Source organism: Crocuta crocuta, unplaced genomic scaffold (assembly GCF_008692635.1).
Source record: "Crocuta crocuta isolate KB4526 unplaced genomic scaffold, BGI_CrCroc_1.0 scaffold180, whole genome shotgun sequence".
Lineage (NCBI taxonomy): Eukaryota > Metazoa > Chordata > Mammalia > Carnivora > Hyaenidae > Crocuta > Crocuta crocuta.
Window position 1 is genome coordinate 741802 of NW_027527549.1, and position 18523 is coordinate 760324.

An 18523-nucleotide genomic window follows, 5' to 3' on the forward strand; every position below is an offset into this window, starting at 1 on the left:
GGGTTCTAGTCTCCTTCCCCACAATGTAGTTTTAAAGTTAAACAGAAATGACACCTGGTGGCAAATCTGTTCAATTACAAGCTTTATTGCAATTTATTTGTGGAACTGAAATAAGAAACAGGCGGCTTAGGACACTGAAGTGAAGCCATAGAATGTGACTGCAATTATGGGACACCTCATGTTTTACAAGATCTTCCCAAAGCATGCTCCAAATATGGTCTGCCTTAACTTCCATTTCTCTATCATCAGCAGGACTAATGTGTCATCTGTCATTTGTATTTCCTCATACAAATTCTTTTTCTTCGTTTATTATTAAGGGAAATCTGGGTGTTAACTCTCCTCTCACATATTCTGGATGTTTTTATTCTGTTTATTACTTTTGCCATCCTATTATGTTTACTATCTTATTTTGGTTGTTTTTTTTTTCTTAAGATTTTTTCTCCTTTGTTAAGTCCATCTATCTTGTTATATCGTCTGTTTCTTCAAGAGACTCTTTTTTTCCATAAATGTGCAACAAAACCTTTGCTCTGTTTTCTTTTTCACAGTTGACATGTTTTACAGTGTATATGGTAGGGGTGGGCGCGGGTAAATCTTCATCCTGACGCACTTGGAGTCTTTTTTGGGAAAACCAGGAAGTGGATAACTTGAAAAGGAACATTTGCTTGTGTCTGGTGTGTCCTCAAATTTTATCTCTTTAAATCCCCCCTCCCCAGAACCCCAGAAGGTGGGTGCTAATATCATTCCCATTTCACAGAGAGGAAAATGAGAGCCTCTGCCGCGGGAGGGGAGCAGGATTAGGCCACAGACATCATGCCGCCGAAGCCCAGCAGCCTGGCCCCTGTGCCTCACCATGTCTGTGGCCACAGGCTTTCCTAGCAGCTTCTGTTACATAATTATTGAGTCATCGTCTGTTGTTATTTCTGGATTGTTGTAGTAAGCTCTTAAAAGTATTTGAGCTGTTTGGAATGGCAGTACTTTTCCATTGTTCAGTTCTTTTTTGTTTTTTAATGTTTAGTTTTGAGAGAGAGAGAGAGAGAGAGACAGGGTGTGAGTGGGGGAGGGGAGAGAGAGAGGGAGATACAGAATTTGAAGCAGCTCCAGGCTCCAAGCTGTCAGCACAGAGCCCGACACGGGGCTCGCGAGAGCATGATCTGAAATCAGACACTTAACCGACTAAGCCACCCAGGCGCCGCTAAGTTTTTCTCTTTGGAAGCCAGTACCCTTTGTTTGTCACCTTGAAATGTATTTTTTTAAAACATATTTTAAGTTCATTTATTTTGAGAGAGTGTACATGCACACTCTCTCATGTTAGGGAGGGGCAGAGAGAGAGAATCCCAGGCAGGCTCCGCACTGTCAGCACAGAGCCCAACTTGGGGCTCAATCTTATGAACCATGAGCCAAAATCAGGAGTCGGACACTTAACCCACTGAGCCACCCAGGCACCCCTGAAACGTATTTAAAATCACTGCCATCATTATCTTTAATCAGCTCCTTTTGCAGAAGGTATACTTGCCTCATACATATTTCCCCTTTTTCTTTTGAAATCACCAGACAGCACTTCTAGTAAATAGTAGAGGTACTGAGGCATCTTATTCTGATCCCTAGTCTTTGGTGTCCTAGGGAAATTTCATTTTACACTAAAGTTATGAGGCTAAACCAGTTATCGGTTTTAAATAAGGATTCATGTGGATCTATCCTCCAAGCTGAAGTTTTTCGGAGTTGTGATCTCCGAACGTTTTGTTCATCTAGCGCCTCCTACGTGTGTACAGGGTATGCTGGGCCGTGAGAGGGGGCAGTTCTCCCTGGAGGCCAGGCGAGGCTTCACAGATGAGCAGCCACCGCCTGGGTTTCCAAAGATAAAATTCCAGATTCAACTTGAATTGGAAAGTCCCCTTCCTAGTCCCCTTCTAGCCCTGTGGTATCAGGTGGACCGTAGGGACCTCCCCTCTTCTGGGTCGTCGCTTTTGACTAAAATCTCCAGATCCGATTGGGGATTTCAAGGTGCCCAGATCCTGTTTCCTACTCACATAAAACCTCCCGCGGGGTTTTTCTACGGAGCAAACAAAGCTGGGCACCGTCTCCTGCCGTGGCTGTCACCTGTCTGCTGGTCATCAGCACTGGCGTGGCCCAGCACCATGACGAGTGAAGCAGTCTGCAGGGGAGAGTCAGTAAGGTTGAGCGGCTCGAGTGGGCAGAGCAGAGCCCAAGGAGGATGCAGTCTCATATTGTTCCTGCAACTGTTCCCTCTCTAGGTCGGCGACCAGATCGTTGAAATCAATGGGGAACCTACCCAAGGCATCACGCACACTCGAGCAATTGAGCTCATTCAGGCCGGTGGGAATAAAGTTCTTCTGCTTTTGAGGCCTGGGACTGGCCTGATACCTGACCACGGTAAGGGAGGGCGCGCCGCTGCCGCTGCCAAGTCAGGGAGGGGGCGGCCGCCGAGAAAGAACTTCTGTGGGAAGGGGCTAGATGTTTTCCTCGCTAGTTCAGAGGTGAACGCCGGACCCATCGAAAGCTGCTTACACAGCAGCAGCGTTATTAGAATATTACAAAGTCAGTGGCGTCAGGCGTGATTTGTGCTGGGATGGAATGTGTTAAGCAGTTTCAGCAGAAAACCTGTAGCTGCTTTTGTAGAGAAATGTGCTTGGAAAAAACAAGGACGTCAGAGGCAAGTGATTTAAATGTCATGAAAAACGTTTGAAATCTCCTCAGGTGCCACTTATTTCCTCATCGTAAGATCTATTTCCTCACTGGAAGAGAGGTTTCTCTCCGTGAAGAGTAGAACTTGAGGCTCCTCGGGTCCCTTGTTGAGAACAAGGTGCCACGGCCCTACCTGGCACCGGGGAGCTGGACGGGACTGTCTGCTCTCCTGCACTCACCTCAGGATTTGAACCCCGTGTTCTGAGTGCACTAGCCTAGACCCAGAGAACCCACCACCGGAACTGGTCCCTTCTAGTGTCCCCACCCCTGTAGAGCTTTTGAGGGACAGGTATAGACATGACTTCCTGCAGTCCCCTTCCAGCCTGTAATTCTCTGTTATTCCCTTCCACCATCTGCTTGTAAACCATATGTTCCCAGTGACATCTTTGCTAACTGCGCTGTGATTTTTTTTTTTTTTTTTTTACATAGTCCTAGGCCTTTTCTCTTCCTTCTTCAGGTTTGGCTCCTTCCGGTCTGTGCTCCTACGTGAAACCTGAACAACATTAAGGCTTTCAGGGCTTTTCTTGGTCTTTCCTTAAAAAGACTTGGTAAATTTGCATGTCTTGTAAATCACTTCTGTCTTTTTTTTCTTTTTAATTAAAAGTGATGCTATTGAAGTACATCTCTTTCTATCTTCACTTTTCCGTTTCCTTTTGACATTAAATTTGACAGCTCATTGCAAGAAAATTATGTATAAATGCCCATGAACCTCATTCTGGTTACCTCCATTGGGTCTTCTTGATTAGTGATTTTGGCATATCCGTAAGCTGTATCCTTCGACGGCAGCCAAATTAGTAGGAAGCTTCTTGGACCAAGTACTTAGGTCCAATTTTATTATTTATTTCTTCTAAGTTTTTTTTTACTGGGCTTTACTACTTAGGAAGACTTTACATATCCTATGTCACTAATTATAAACTACTGGAAAAATGACTACTGTTATTTTGTGTACGTTTACACAGCCCCCCTTCATGCGCAAGTACAGCTGTCTATGTAATCTTAACTTTATAGAGTGAGATCGTAACGTACATAAATTTTATTTATGAAATATTCATAGTTGGGCTATTTAAGCAGTCAGTACAATTCAAATGGCTGTCAGAGTTCAAGACTTATTGTCCCTGTTTGTGCCATTCTAAAATTTAATAACGTCCCCCTCAAATCCCTTGTTGTAGGTGATTGGGATATTAATAATAATCCTTCATCTTCAAATGTGATTTATGATGAGCAGTCACCATTTCCCCCAGCTTCACATTCTGCTTCCATATCCGAGGAACCCCCCCTGCCAATAACTGAAGAATCTCTAATGAGAGTTCAGATGGGTGAAAAGACAGAGGAATTAAAGGGCGGTGTGCCTGAAAAGAAAAGCACTTTAAACAAAAATCAGCCTGATAAAAAGCAGCACTCTCTTCTCCAGAAAAATGTGAATAGAAGGGATCCCCCCGGCAGTCATGGGCACGGTGACAGGAAAACTCTCTTAAAAGTAGAAAACGGCATTCCACAAAGAGGTCGATCTGCTAGTCCCAGGAAGCCAGCTGGCCGCTACGCCGGAGAGCGGTCAGAGGAGATTCCCGGGCCTCCCACGACCGACCCCAGGAGGAGACCCCGAGATCGATCCCTGAGCCCCAGGAAAGGGGACAGTAAAAGTGGTCAGCTCGGCCCCAGGGCAGGTTCTGGACAAGATCACTGCGGAAAAAGCAGAGGACGATCGTCAAGCCCAAAGAAGCAGCCAAAGACTGAAGGAAGCAAAGGCCGATCAAACGCTGAAGCCGGAGGATTAGCGTCTGAGAGTCAGAGAGGAGGGGGCCGCGCCAGGGACGGGGCTGCGCAGATGGCCGCCGGCGGGGAACAGTCCGGTGCTGCCCGGAAGGACACAAAGCAGAGCCAGTCTGGGAAAAACAGAACAAGGTCTCCAGAGAAAAGAAGCAAGAGAACGGATGAAAAGTCTCTTCCGCCCCAAAAGACTGGGGACGCCGCTGGTAGGCCAGTGTCGGAGCAGGAAGCAGGAGGGCAGGCCAGCTTGGGAGAGACCAGTTCTGGCAAAGAGAAGACAGGAGAAAGTGTCAAAACATCGGAAAAGAAGCTGAAGCAGGAGCCCGAAGACAGGATGGTTCTAAACAAACTGGAGGAGCCCCGAGGACAAGAACAAGGGGCCACCGCCAAGAGCAGGGAGGGCGGAGGGTGCCACCCTGAGAGTGCATCTTCCGCCAGGAAACCACCCATCACCCCAGGGCCGTGGAAGGTGCCAAGTGCACAGAAAGCCACAGGCACTGCTGGTGTGGCCGACAAACGGCTGTGACCTTTGGCGTAAAGAAAAACAAGTCCTAATCTTTACTGACTAGAAAGCGCCATTTTTCCAAAACAAAACAAAAAAGTCATTTTTTTCAGAAATCCTGAAACACATTTTGATTTGAGCATCAAGGTACCCAGGCTACATGCAGGGCCCTCAGGATTGCTAAGAACCCACCTGTCTCCCCCGGCTGGCTGCCCTCCCCTGCTCGGGGGCCCGGCCCGTCGTCGTGAGTGTCCCAGCAAGTGACCCCCGCTGAGGTGCCCACGGTGTGGTCACAACTCCCTTTATATCCGTGCCAAGTTATCTACTGTATCATGTCTGTTGTGTCTGTCTCCCTCAGATAATTCCAGTCGTGAAAAAACTAGGTTTGGCTTGGAAGTCGATATTCTCAATAGCATGCTGCATGTTTATAGAGAGAGAGATTTGAGTCCTTGCAGAAGGGGTCGTTAGCTCACCATGAAAGATGGCCGTTGCCCCTTCTTGGCCTGGGCCCGGTTTAAAAAATGAAACTTCAAAACATCACTACTGAAAAGAAAAACAAGCTGTAGTCAAATACCGACACTTTCTTCCAGCTTTTAATCCGGCTGGATAAGGTATTCCGAGTAACTTTAAAGACACCACTTACAGCTGAATGTTCAAAATGAAACCATCCTTTCCTCAGTGGAGAGGTCACCTGCTGCTGTGTCAGCCGGCCCTGACGCGGTCTTAGCGTCTCAGGTTGCCCCTTTCCTTCACTTATGTCATTACGAAACCAGAAAGCAGCCTGTGGAAATCGTGCTCACGGCTGTTCAGAGAAAGCTACCCATTTCTGTTTCTGGATATTTAGGTTGGACTATTCATTTAGCTGGAGAGTCCAGACCCCAGACAGACAGACTGTGAGGGACTCCGTCCTGGAACAGTTTGGCAGTCCATTGGCCAGATCAGGAGCAGCTCATTCTGGTAGCAGCCCTACAAGTTCAGGGGCTTAGAGGCAGAACCTCCGTCAGCTCTGCTCAGCAAAAGGACAGACATGGCGGTAGACAGAACTTGCTAGATCTTATTTTAATTTCTAGCCACATTAACTTATTGAAGAAATGAGCAAGGGAGATTAAACATTTGCTTAGCCTGTACACATTTTCGGAGTTCTTCTTTAAGGCCTAGTGAAAGCTGTCTGTCAGGAGGTGGAGACCATGCTGAACTCCGTAAAACAAACCCAGGTTTTCAGTCCCCTGAAGCAGCATTCAGTAGCGACTATAAATAAAGGAACAATCTCAGAACAAAACCATTTTATGGAGTATTTGAACACCCCTGTTCTGTCACCTGGGTTCATCTTGTTATTGTGTCCTTCCTTCTCAGAGTTCGACTGTGAAAGTCTTTAATGAAAAACAATCTGCCCCTGTAGCTAAGACGTGCTTCCCAGAGTGAGATTTTTGAAATCCCCTTTCATCCAGAACTATATTTACCCACCTGTTGTAACTACTTGAATAGAGGAAAATTAGGCGGCTTGATAAACGCTAAGAATTTAGTACCACAGAAATGATTTATTTTCCCGATAGTCCACAATTAGTGATAAAGATCCTATTTTTATTGTTAACTGTGACATAACTTTGATGTTGTCAGTCTGACGTGGCTCTTTTCTTTCTAAGTAACCTGTCACTGTACTTATACTGACTTAGCAATGTGGCCTTGGAATGCTAAGCAAATACGGATGTACTGGTTGTAAATGTTTATATACTGTACAGTACCTTTATATATACACTTGAGGTTCTGATTAGAGACAGAGATCTGTAAATCGCTCGTTATTTTTTATATAGATATTAAAAAAACAAAACCAAAAAACTGTTTATGGCCTGCATTTATTTTGCTGCTGGGTTTATTTAATGTTGCTTTCTCTTTGTGGAGTCGATTCCCAGCGCAGTATGAGTCCTCAAGTAGATTTTGTTCCCCTGAGTAATAAACATTCAAAATCCTACAAATCAGGCAGACTCATAACGATGACTTTAGCTGCATAGCTGCTGCCTTTTACCTGCATGTAAACCTTGAAATTGGCTTGAGGTGTAAATATCATTGGCTTGAGGTGTGAAATTGGCTTGAGGTGTAATGCGCTTAGTCATTGGAAAAGAAATAGCTTTGCATGAATAATTTGCTATCTATCCCCCGAAATGTTACCTTACACCAGTCCGGGTGAGAAAAAGACTTTTAGGAAGTTCAGTTAGTAGACATTTCTAATGGATAGAGTAGTGTAACTCCAGTTTCTACAAACTCTATTTCATCAGACTCTGGCATTTCAGCATCCAATCACTTCATTTACTGTAGGACATGCTGACTTCTAGAATGAAGTGTTTTTGACTTGGTTTCATTTACTTTTTGGCACAGCTGTGATTATTTTATTACTCTTGCAGATAAAAATAAATTCTTACCATTGCATGAACTCACACTAAACATAAAGCCCAAACCCCAAGCCCCACAGCAGAGCTGCATGTCCTGGCAAAGGCTGCCGAAAGGGGCAGCAAGATGGTTTTGGCGGACATGCCTTCTGTGCTCTGGGATGCCACTGCACGGTCCAGCTAGAGGAGAGACACGGAGATCCTAGCGGCGCCAAGTTTTACGGGCCAAGTAGCTACTGAATAGCATCAGTTCCTACTTCAGGAGTCTCAGACACAAAATCGTTTGGCTTTTTGTTTCTACACGAAAATATCTTGGTTTTTCCCTTTAAAAACAGATATCACCACATAGAAAAAGCCACATGCTTCTAAACCTGTGCACCAGTGAAGTTCAGGGTTTGTATGTCCAGCATTCAGAGAATGTGGTTTTATGAAAGGAACATGAACCACCTGACCAGTGACCTCCACAAAGGTGTGTTGAAGCTGAGTCCATAGTGAGCTCCCGGGACTACAGAACCCTGGTGGAAACAGGGACTTCTGCACAAAATGTGAGGTTTCAGTCTCATATGGCTACATCAGAGCAGCTTCTTACATCATCCCAGCATGCTCCGATGCCTAGGAACTCTCTAGGTTTCTTTCTTTTTTTTTTTTTTTTCTAGGAGAGAGAGAGGGAGACACAGACACGGAAATAGGCTCCAGGCTCTGAGCTGGCAGTCAGCACAGAGCCCGATGCGGGGCTCAAACCCACAAACCGTGAAATCATGACCTAAGCGAAACTCGGACGCCCAACCGACTAAGCCACCCAGGCGCCCCAGAACTCTCTAGGTTTTTTTTTTTTTTTTAAATGTTTTATTGATTTCTAGGAGAGAGAGAGAGACAGCGTGAGCAGGGGAGGGTCAGAGAGAGAGGGAGACACAGACTCTGAAATAGGCTCCAGGCTCCGAGCTGGCAGTCAGCACAGAGCCCGACGCGGGGCTCGAACCCACGAACCGCGAGATCATGACCCAAGCGAAAGTCGGACGCTTAACCGACTAAGCCACCCGGGCGCCCCTCTAGGTTTCTTAAACAGCAACAGATTGATTTATTTAGACAGCTCTTCACCAGTCATGTTATTAAGGTTTACCAGCAACACAACGATCAGTTTAAAGCCTGCCATGGTATTAAATGAACTCTGCAATCTTTGCTGTAGTTTACGGAGTTCATGTAAGCAATCCACGGACTTGGATCTGTTTTCGTTGCTGCTGCGCAAGCGAGCCCGCCTTATGTGAAGCGCATGGTTCTAACCACCAGAGAACCCTGAACCTTCCTCTCCCATACATTAAAAATATGAAAACACAGCTGAGTGCTTTAGTTTAGCCTAGACCTATGTCTGTTTTACAGAGTTTGCATTAAAGTCAAGCAGCAACTATCATTAGCAAATACACGAATCAAGAGGCTCATTTTGTCCTGAAAAAACAGCCATTTGTTACCTTGAGTAATACCTTATCACCGTTTAGAGGCTCAGGCATGCTGCACGAAAGGTATGGAATTATCGCACATTTGTGAATTTCAAACTTCATTATTCAAATGGACACCAAGAACTGCAAGAAGCAAAGGATGACTTTAGGTGAGTAAACAATTCAGTACATGTATACGTGAGATTAAGTTTAACGAATTTGCTTCTTGAAGATCCCAAATCACACTCCATATTGGGAATGAGACCCATGTGGCCCACTATGAGGTGTCGATCTAAAACATTGCAAAAGTGAATAATCAATTTGGAAGGGTGTTAATTTTCCAAGCACAAGTCCACTTGCCTCTAAATGCAGTGAACCAAAAATAGAAAGACCCAGAAGCTTATACTTCGTAAGGCTCTGTGGTATTTAGAATTTTTGTCTCCCTGTCAAGAAAACCATACTCCAATTAGGCAAGAATTTGGTTATTCAACTATACAAAGTGTTTGGCTTATACATTAGCTATAATGTACACATTTAGGAAATTTCAGGTTATCCCTCCAAAGCAATTTTAAGAGGGTTAATTTTCCCCCCGATACAAATTACTAAGTGAACAGGTATTGCTCAGCCTTCTATGGTTATTGCTCTTCCTATTAAATGTATAAATGGCCCAATCTAGTCCTGTTTTTACATCTTGGTTTAATTGCTCAATAACAGATAAATATTACCAAAGTATATTAGATCTCGCTCCTTTTTGGGGGATCCAAACAAAAGCCCAAGTTTCTAGAAATTCTGCAGAGACCAATGAAGCCCTGAGGGTAGGAGGGCCCTGAAGTTACAACTTTCCCATCGTAATGGGAAAAAAGCTGCATGAATGTGAAGTTATTTGAAGTCTACTCCTTCATTCCAAACTTTCTATGGAGCACCTAGTTATGGGAGCAGGTACTGGTTTGCATTCTGGGGACCTAGGAGTGGACGGAAAAAAAAGTCCCTGCCTTAAGGGGTTTACTCTGTAGTGGACTGGGAGGGAAACAGGGAACTCCACGGACTAGAGGGACCCTCCTCCCACGGACACGCCAGGGCTGCAACTACAGATGGTGCAAGTCACTGCAAATGACCTGAAGACTCACAAAACCTCTCTTCCACAGCTAAAGCTATCAAGAAAAAGCCACATCGAGAAGGGTAGGGGGGGTAGCGAGGACCCATCAGGAACCAAACCCCGGCGGGGTGACCCACAGGTGGGAGGGGGAGCCCGGGCACAGATGTCCTCATGAGAAGGGAGGGGCTCAAGCCCCACATCAGGCACCTGTGCCTGTCTGTCCCGGGAAGATCAGCCTCCTATAACATCAGGCTTTGAAATGCTAAGAACTTTGAAAAGCAGCAGGGCTTAACTAAGGGAAAGCCAGAAGGTCACAGGAAACAAGCCCTGCTCTTAAGGGGCTCCCCACAATTTCACTTGCTCAGACCAGCACAGGCGCAGCAGTTAGAAAAGTGTCTATATTATACTTACAGATTGCCCAATTTTAAAGCATGTGCCAGAGGAGCAGGCATCTGTAGGAACATTCTCTGGAAGGGAAGCTCTGGCAGACACCATTTTTCTTGCCCTCTTCAGCCTAGCTGGCCCAGCACTGGCAGGCACCAGTACAGACACACTCCGTGTGTCTGGTTAGCACCCCCAGCCCCACCCCAGCATTCACCAGCAGACCTGCCCCCCGCTCCAAGCTGTGCATTCTGGCCAGCACCCCTCCAAAGCAAATACTGCCCTGCCACACCCAGCAGGGAGTCCCAGCCAAAGCCAGTCTTGTCCTGAAGGGGAAGGAGGTGCCGGTCCTATCCAACAGCACACCCACAATCCTTGCCACAGGGTCCTGCAGCTAGCCTGGGGGGAGGGGGTGGGAGGAGGGCAGCCCCGCCCACCTGCATGCCCCCAGCCCCTGCAACCTCCTCACAATAAGAGGGCACATGCAGCCCACACCGGAGACACCCTTGGAGCACCTGGTTCCGGCACCCAGGGGGCTCCTGCTACTGAGCCTCACAGGACACCCTCTACCTCCAAGATCAGGATACATAGCTGGACTACCTAATACACAGAAACAAATTCAGAGAGTCAGACAAAATGAGGAGATAGGAATACATTCCAGATGAATGAGAAGTCAAAACCTTGGGAAAAAGGCTAAATGAAAAGCAGGTATGCAATCTACCTGATAGAGTCCAAAGTAATGGTCATAAAGATGATCTCTGGATTTGAGTGAAGAGTAGATGAACTCAGAACTTCAACAAAGAGAAAATATAAAAAATATAAAAATATAAAATATAAAAAGGAACCAATCAGAGCTGAAGAATAGAACAAACGAAAAATGTAATAATCAGCAGCGGATTAGAGGATTGCAGAAGACTGTATCAGCAATCTGGACAACAGAATGTTGGAAATCAAGTTGAGCAGCATAAAGAAAAGAATTTTAAAAATGAGGATAGGTTAAGAGGCTTCTAGGACAACATCAAGCATACTAACATTCATAGGAATCCCAGAAGAAGAGAGAGAAAAGAACAGAAACATTTAACGAAATAATACCTGAAAACTCCCCTAACTTGGAGAAGGAAACAGACATCAGGTCCAGGAACCACAGAGAGCCCCAAACTGATAAACACAAAGAGGTTCACACCAAGACCAATAATACTTAAAATGTCAAAAATTAAAGAGGGAATCTTAAAAGCAGAAGAGAGGAAGGGAAGATGGTGGTGGGGTAGGAGGACCCTAGGCCCACCTTGTCCCGCGAATACATAGATAATGATTATATCATCCTAAATACCCCAGAAGTCAGTCTGAAGACAAGCAGAACAAACCACAGCTAAAGGTAGAGAAGAGGCCACCCTGAAGAAGGTAGGAAGTACAGAGAGGTGGCTTGGCAGATAAACAGATCATGGCTGCCATGGTCCTGTAGAAGGACACGAGATAAACTAACACACAGGGGAGTCCATGGGGAAAATGAATCTCCATAGCTATTAGCTTGGAAAGTGAGAGGGCCCAAACTTCATGAGTTCTTGCAACCAGCAGGGCTTAAAGCCTGGAGTTTTGAAGGTTGTGAGCTTGGCTCAGGGAGAGTTCAGAGGACATTGGGGCTGCTCTTGGAGAAAAGCCAGGACAAGTAGCCAGTGGACAGGCAGTGTGGAAACAGCGATCTGAAGAGCATCTGAGGCACACAGCGGGGAAGTTAGTTACTCATTTTGGGAGTATATCCCAGAGAGACAACATTCATGGAGAGACCCTCCATGCCAGACAAAGAAACTGGCAGGTGCCATTTCCCTCCCCACACCTGCATAGGGCAGGAACCAGCACAGTGAGAACACTCGCTACCTAACTTGCTTAGTCCAAGCCCCCCAGGCTTTTGTGGAACTACCCCTACTAGTCACGCATGCCTCAGTCAAAACACAGCAGGACCCTCCCTCAGAACACTGGCCCAAACCCCTGCCCACACTGTGTCTCCCCAGCTGGGAGGTTTGCAGAACCTCAGTTCTGGTGGTGGTGGTAACAGTCTCATTTCACAAGCAGACCAGAATATACTTAGTTAAAATTTGCCACATTCAGGGCAGGGATTGAACACTGCCCACAAACGCCTAAGACAGTCTTTGCAGACAACTGGTCTGAAGGATAAAGTGGCAAGAACACAATAGCAGAGCACACAGAGTACACATTAGAGATACTCCCAGAAGCACCAGGTCCTGGGATACAGGGTAGAGTACACCGCAGGGCACTATACAGGACCTCTTCCTCATAAAGCCATTACTCTCAAGAACATGAGATGTAGCTGACATTCCTAACATGCAGAAACAGGCCCAGAGACTTACCTAAAATGAGAAGACAGAGGAATTTGTCCCAAATGAAAGAAGGGCACAAGACCATGGCCTGAGATATAAGTGAAACACGTATAAAACATGCCTGATGGAGAATTTAAAGCAATGATCATAAAGATACTCAGTGGACTTGAGAAAAGAGTGGCGGACATCAGTGAGACTATTAACACAGAGATAAGGAATAACATTGAGATACAGGGCTCAAAAAACAAAGTGAGAAAAATGCATGATGGAATGAACAGGATGGAAAAAACAGGAAGAAATTCATGACCTAGAAGACAGAGTAATGGAAAGTAATCAAACTGAACAAAAATGAGAGAAAAAGAATTATGCAAATATACAAAATGAGTCACTCAGTGACTTCATCAAACGTAACAACATTCATCTTATAAGAGTCCTAGAAGAAGAAGAGAGGGGGAAAAAGGCGGGTGGGGTAAAGAATTTATTTGAAGAAATAATAGCTGAAAACTCCCCCAGTCTGGGGAAGGAAACAGACATCAAGATCTAGGATGCACAGAGAACGCCCAACAAAATTTCAAAAAGCAGATCCACACCAAGTCATGATGTAATTAAAATGACAAAATAACAAAGAAAAAAATATTAAAAGCAGCAACACAAAAGAAGTAAGTTACAAGGGAAATCCCCAAAGACTCACTGGATTTTTTTTTAGCAGAAACTTTCCAAGCCAAAGAGGAGTGGCATGATCACATGCAAAGTGCTACATTGGAAACACTGGAAGCCAAGAATACTCTATCCAACAAGGCTTTCAGTTGGTATAGAAGGAGACACAAAGAGTTTCCCAGACAAAAATCTCTATAAAGGAGTTCATGACTACTAAACCAGTTCTGCAACAAATACTAAAGGGTACTCTTTGAGTGGAAGGACCAGAAATGACAGTACGAGGTAGAAAACACAAAATTAGTAAAAATGAGTATTTCAGAAAAAAATCAGTCAAGGAACTTACAAAATAAAAGAATGTAAAATATGTGGTCATATACCTAACGTGGGAAGAGAAGAGTGTGTTCAAACTTAAATGATCAGCAATTTAATACAGAAGATGTTACATACAAACCTAATGGTAACCACATATCAAAAATCACTAATAAACATGCAATGAATAAAGAGAAAGAAATCTAAATATATCACTAAAGAAAACCACCAAAACATGAAAGAAACACAAGAAAGGATCAGTGAAAACTTTCAGAAACAACCAAAAAATAAGTAATAAATTGACAACAAGTACATATTTATCAATAATTACTTTGAATGTAAATGGACTAAATGCTGCAACCAAAAATCACAGGGTGACAGAATGGATAAAAAAATAAGACTGATCTATATGCTGCCCATAAGATACTCATTTTAGACCGAAAAGACACCTATAGATTGAAAGTGAGGTGATGGAGAAATCTTTATCATCCAAATGGACATCAGAGAAAAGTTGGAGTAGCAATACTTATTGCTAAGTTTTGTTTAGTAATCTAAACAAAATAGATTTTTTTAATGTTTTATTTATTTAGAGAGAGAGAGAGAGAGAAAGGGAAAATGAGTGGGGGAGGGTCAGAGAGAGGGGACAGAGGATTCGAAGCAGGCTTTGTGCTGACAGCAGTGAGCCCAATGCAGGGCTCAAACCCACAAACTGAAATCATGACCGAAGCTGAAGTTGGACGCTTAACCAACTAAGCCACCCAAATGCCCTTTAATTTTTTTTTTTTTAGTGTTTATTTTTGAGAGAGAGAATGTGAGCATGTGGGAAGGAGCAGAGAGAGGGAGACAGAGGATCCCAAGCAAAAGCCACGCAGACAGCAGAGACCCCAATGTGGGGCTCAAACTCACGAACCCCAAGTACATGACCTGAGCCTAGGTTGGATGCTTAATGGAATAAGCCACCCAGGTGCCAAATGGACAAAACAGACTTTAAAACAAAGATTGTAACGAGAGACAAAGAAGGGCACTATATAGTAATAAAGAGGACAATCCAACAAGAAGTTATAACAATCGTAAATACTTATGCACCCAACATGAAGCGACCCAAATACACAAAATAGTTAATAACAAATATAAAGGAACTAATAAATAATAATACAATAATAGTAGGGGACTTTAACACCCCACCTACATCAATGGACATCATCTAAACAGAACACCAACAAGGAAAACAACGCTTTGAATGACACATTAAACCAGATGGATTTAACAGATATATTCAGAACATTCCATCCTGAAACAGCAATGTACACATTCTTCCCAAGTACACATGGAACATTCTCCAGAACAGATCACACATTAGGCCACAAAGCAAACCTCAGCAATTCAAAAAAGATCAAAGTTGGGGCGCCTGGGTGGCTCAGTTGGTTTAGTGTCCGACTTCAGCTCAGGTCATGATCTCACGGTTCATGGGTTTGAGCCCTGCATCAGGCTAGCTCGGAACCTGGAGCCTGCTTCAGATTCTGTGTCTCCCTCTCTCTCTGACCCTCCTCTGTTCATTCTCTCTCTCTCTCTCTCTCTCTCAGAAATAAATAAAACATTTTTAAAATTTTTAAAAAACAAAATCAATGTACAGAAATAGGTTTCATTTCTATACACTACTAATGAAGCAGCAGAAAGATAAATTTAAGAAAACAATAGCATTTACAACTACACCAAAAAAGATACCTGGGAATAAACCTAAACAAAGAGGTGAAGTGAAAGACTTATACTCTGAAAACTATAAAATACTGATGAAAACAGTGATGAAAAAATTAGTTCAAAATTATAAAGATCATCATCACTTACCATCAGGGAAATGGAAATCAAAACCACAATAAGATAACACCTCATACCTGTCAGAATGGCTAAAATCAACACATGAAACAAGAGGTATTGGTGAGGATGTGGGGGAAAAAAGGAGCCCTTCTGCACTGTTGGTAGGAATGCAGACTGGTACAGGCATTGTGGTAAACAGTATGGACATTCCTCAAAAAGTTAAAAATAGAACTACCCTATGATCCAGCAATCACACTACTGGGGTTTTACCCAAAGAATATCAAAACACTAATTCGAAGGGATACCACTTTGTTTATACCAAGGTTTATAGCAGCCTACTTGCAATAGCCAAGGTATGGAAGCAAACTCAAGTGCCCAATGATCAGTGAATGGATAAAAAAGATGTGCTATTCATAAACAGTTGAATATTATTCTGCCATAAAAAAGAATGAAATCTTGCTATTTGCAATGACATGGATGAGCTAGGGAGTATATATAAAGCTACATGAAATAAGTCAGCCAGAGAAAGATAAAGGTCACTCATATGTGGAATTTAAGAAACAAAACAAACAAGCAAAGGGCNTGATGCTTACCAAAGAGGAAGGGGTGGGGGTGGACGCACTAGCTGTGATAGCATTGGGTTACTAAAATAAAACCTTAAAAAAGAAAAGCAGCCAGTTATCTACAAGGGAAACGCCACCAGGTTATCAGCTGATTTTTTTCAGCAGAAACTTTGTAGGCCAAAAGGGGGCAGCATGACATATTCAAAGTGCTGAAAGGCAAAAAACACCAACCAAATATTCTACCCAGAAAGGTCATGTTCAGAATTAGAGAGAGAGTTTCCCAGACAAACAAAAGTTAAAGGAGTTTATCGCCACCAACTGGCCTTAGATGAAATGTTAAAATGACTTCTTTAAGTGGAAAAGGCCAAAACTTTAGTAAAAATGTATGAAAAAATATTAGCTGGTAAAAGCAAACATACAGTAAAGGTAGTAGATCAATCACTTATAAAGCTAGAATGAAGATAAAACACAAAATTAGTAAAATCAATTATATCAATAATTAGTTCAGGGATACACAAAATAAAAGGATGTAAAATGTAACACAAAATACATAAAACATGGAAAAGGGGAGTAAAAATGTAGTACTTTTATTTTTTTTTAACATTGCAGTTATTTTTTAATTTTTTAGAGAGGGAGCGGGAGTGGGGGAGCGCTACAGAGGGAGAGAGAGAGAGACTCTTAAGCAGGCTCCACAGCCAGCGTGGAGCCCAATGCAGGGCTCAATCTCATGACCCTGGGATCATGACCGGAGCTGAAATGGAGTCAGACGCTCAACCGACTGAGCCACCCAGGTGCTCCAAAACATAGTACCTTTAGGATATATTTGAACTTAAGCAAACATCAACTTAAAATAGGCTGCGTTGTACACAGGATGTTATGTATGAACCTCATGGCAACCACAAACCAAAAACCTATAGTAAATACACAAAAATAAATAAATAAGAAGAAAGGAATCCAAGCCTAACCCTAAAGAAAGTCATCAAATCACAAGGGAAGAGAGTAAAAAGCAAAGATGAACTATAAAATGACCATAAAACAAGTAACAGAATGGCAATTAGTACAGAGCTACATCAATAATTACTTTAAGTGTAAATGGACTAAATGCTGCCTAGAAGATACTCACTGCAGACCTAAGGACAAATGGAATGAATAAAATGAATGAATAAAAGCTGGGGTACCAACACTTATATTAGACAAAATAAACTTTAAAACAAAGACTATAGCAAGAGACAAAGAAGGATATTACATAACGTAAAAAGGTATCAATCCTCCAAGAGGAGATAACATCTGTAAATATCTATGCACCCAACATGGCAGCACCTAAATATATAAAGCAAATATTAACAGATATAAAGAGAGGAATATTACTCAACTGGGAAGGAAGGAAGGAAGGAAGGAAGGGAAAAAAAAAGAATGAAATCCTGCCATTTGTGACATGGATAGACCTCAAGGGTGTTATGCTAACTGAAATAAGAGCAACACAAGTATCATATGATTCCATTTAAATGTGGAATCTAAAAGACAAAATAAACAAAACAGAAACAGACTCGTAAATACAGAGAACAAAGTGGTGGTTGCCAGAAAGGAGAGGAATAAGAAGATAAGTGAAATAGGCAAAGGGGATTAAGAGGTACAAACTTCCAGTTATAAAACAAATTAATCACAGCAATGTAAAGTACAGCATAGGGAATATAGTCAATAATACTATTATATACCATATATATTATATATAATATATAATACAAAATCAATAACTGTATGGTGACAGATGGTAACAACACTTATGGTGAGCATTTTGTAATATATGTAAATGTTGAATGGCTATATTGTATATCTAATACAATACTAACATAATATTGTGTATCAACTATACTTCAATTAAAAGCAAATCATCTTTTAAAAAGAAATAAAGGACTTTGCTACAATAAAAATAAACAAGATAATCAATTAGATTATAATAAATGCTCTGAAGGAAGTGAATAGGGCCACATAACTGATAACAAGGAAAGATAGGGATCTGCATTAGAACAGACAGAGGAACACACAGCTAAGAAGCCATTCAGGGGAGAACGTAAGAACATGCTTTCTGGTGCTGATGTATAGGAGCACATGTACCCCAATGTTCATAGCAGCACCCTCAACAATAGCCAAAATATGTTAAGAGCCTGTGTCCATCAACGGACGAATGGATCAAGAAGATGTGGTTTATCTATACGATGGAATACTACATGGCAATGAGAAACAATGAAATCTGGCCATGTGTAGCAACATGGATGGACCTTGAGGGTGTTATGCTGAGCGAAATAAGTCAGGCAGAGAAGGACAAATATCATATGTTTGCACGTATAGGAGGATTAGGAGGAACTTGACGGAGGAACAAGGGGGAGAAGAAGGGGGGAAATAGTGGGGGAAAGGGAGAGAGGCAAACCATGAGAGACTCTTGAATGCTGACAAAAACTGAGGACTGATGGATGTGGGGGGGAGGGGGGATGGGCATGGAGGAGGGCACTTGTGGGGATGAGCACTGGGTGTTATGTGGAAATCAATTTGACAATAAACTATTTGTAAAAAAAAAAA

The 18523-nt window shown here is 43.0% G+C and overlaps 1 protein-coding gene across 1 annotated transcript in view; it reads left to right on the top strand.

The window, feature by feature from the left end:
• LOC144233764 (membrane-associated guanylate kinase, WW and PDZ domain-containing protein 3-like) overlaps positions 1-6799 on the top strand; it is a 10318-nt gene extending 3519 nt beyond the window's left edge. The window contains exons 2-3 of the mRNA XM_077766798.1: positions 2253-2391; positions 3873-6799. Coding sequence (XP_077622924.1) covers positions 2253-2391; positions 3873-4996 — 1263 coding nt within the window. The 3' untranslated portion in view covers positions 4997-6799. The remainder of the gene's footprint in view (positions 1-2252; positions 2392-3872) is intronic.
• The last annotated feature ends 11724 nt before the right edge of the window (positions 6800-18523 follow it).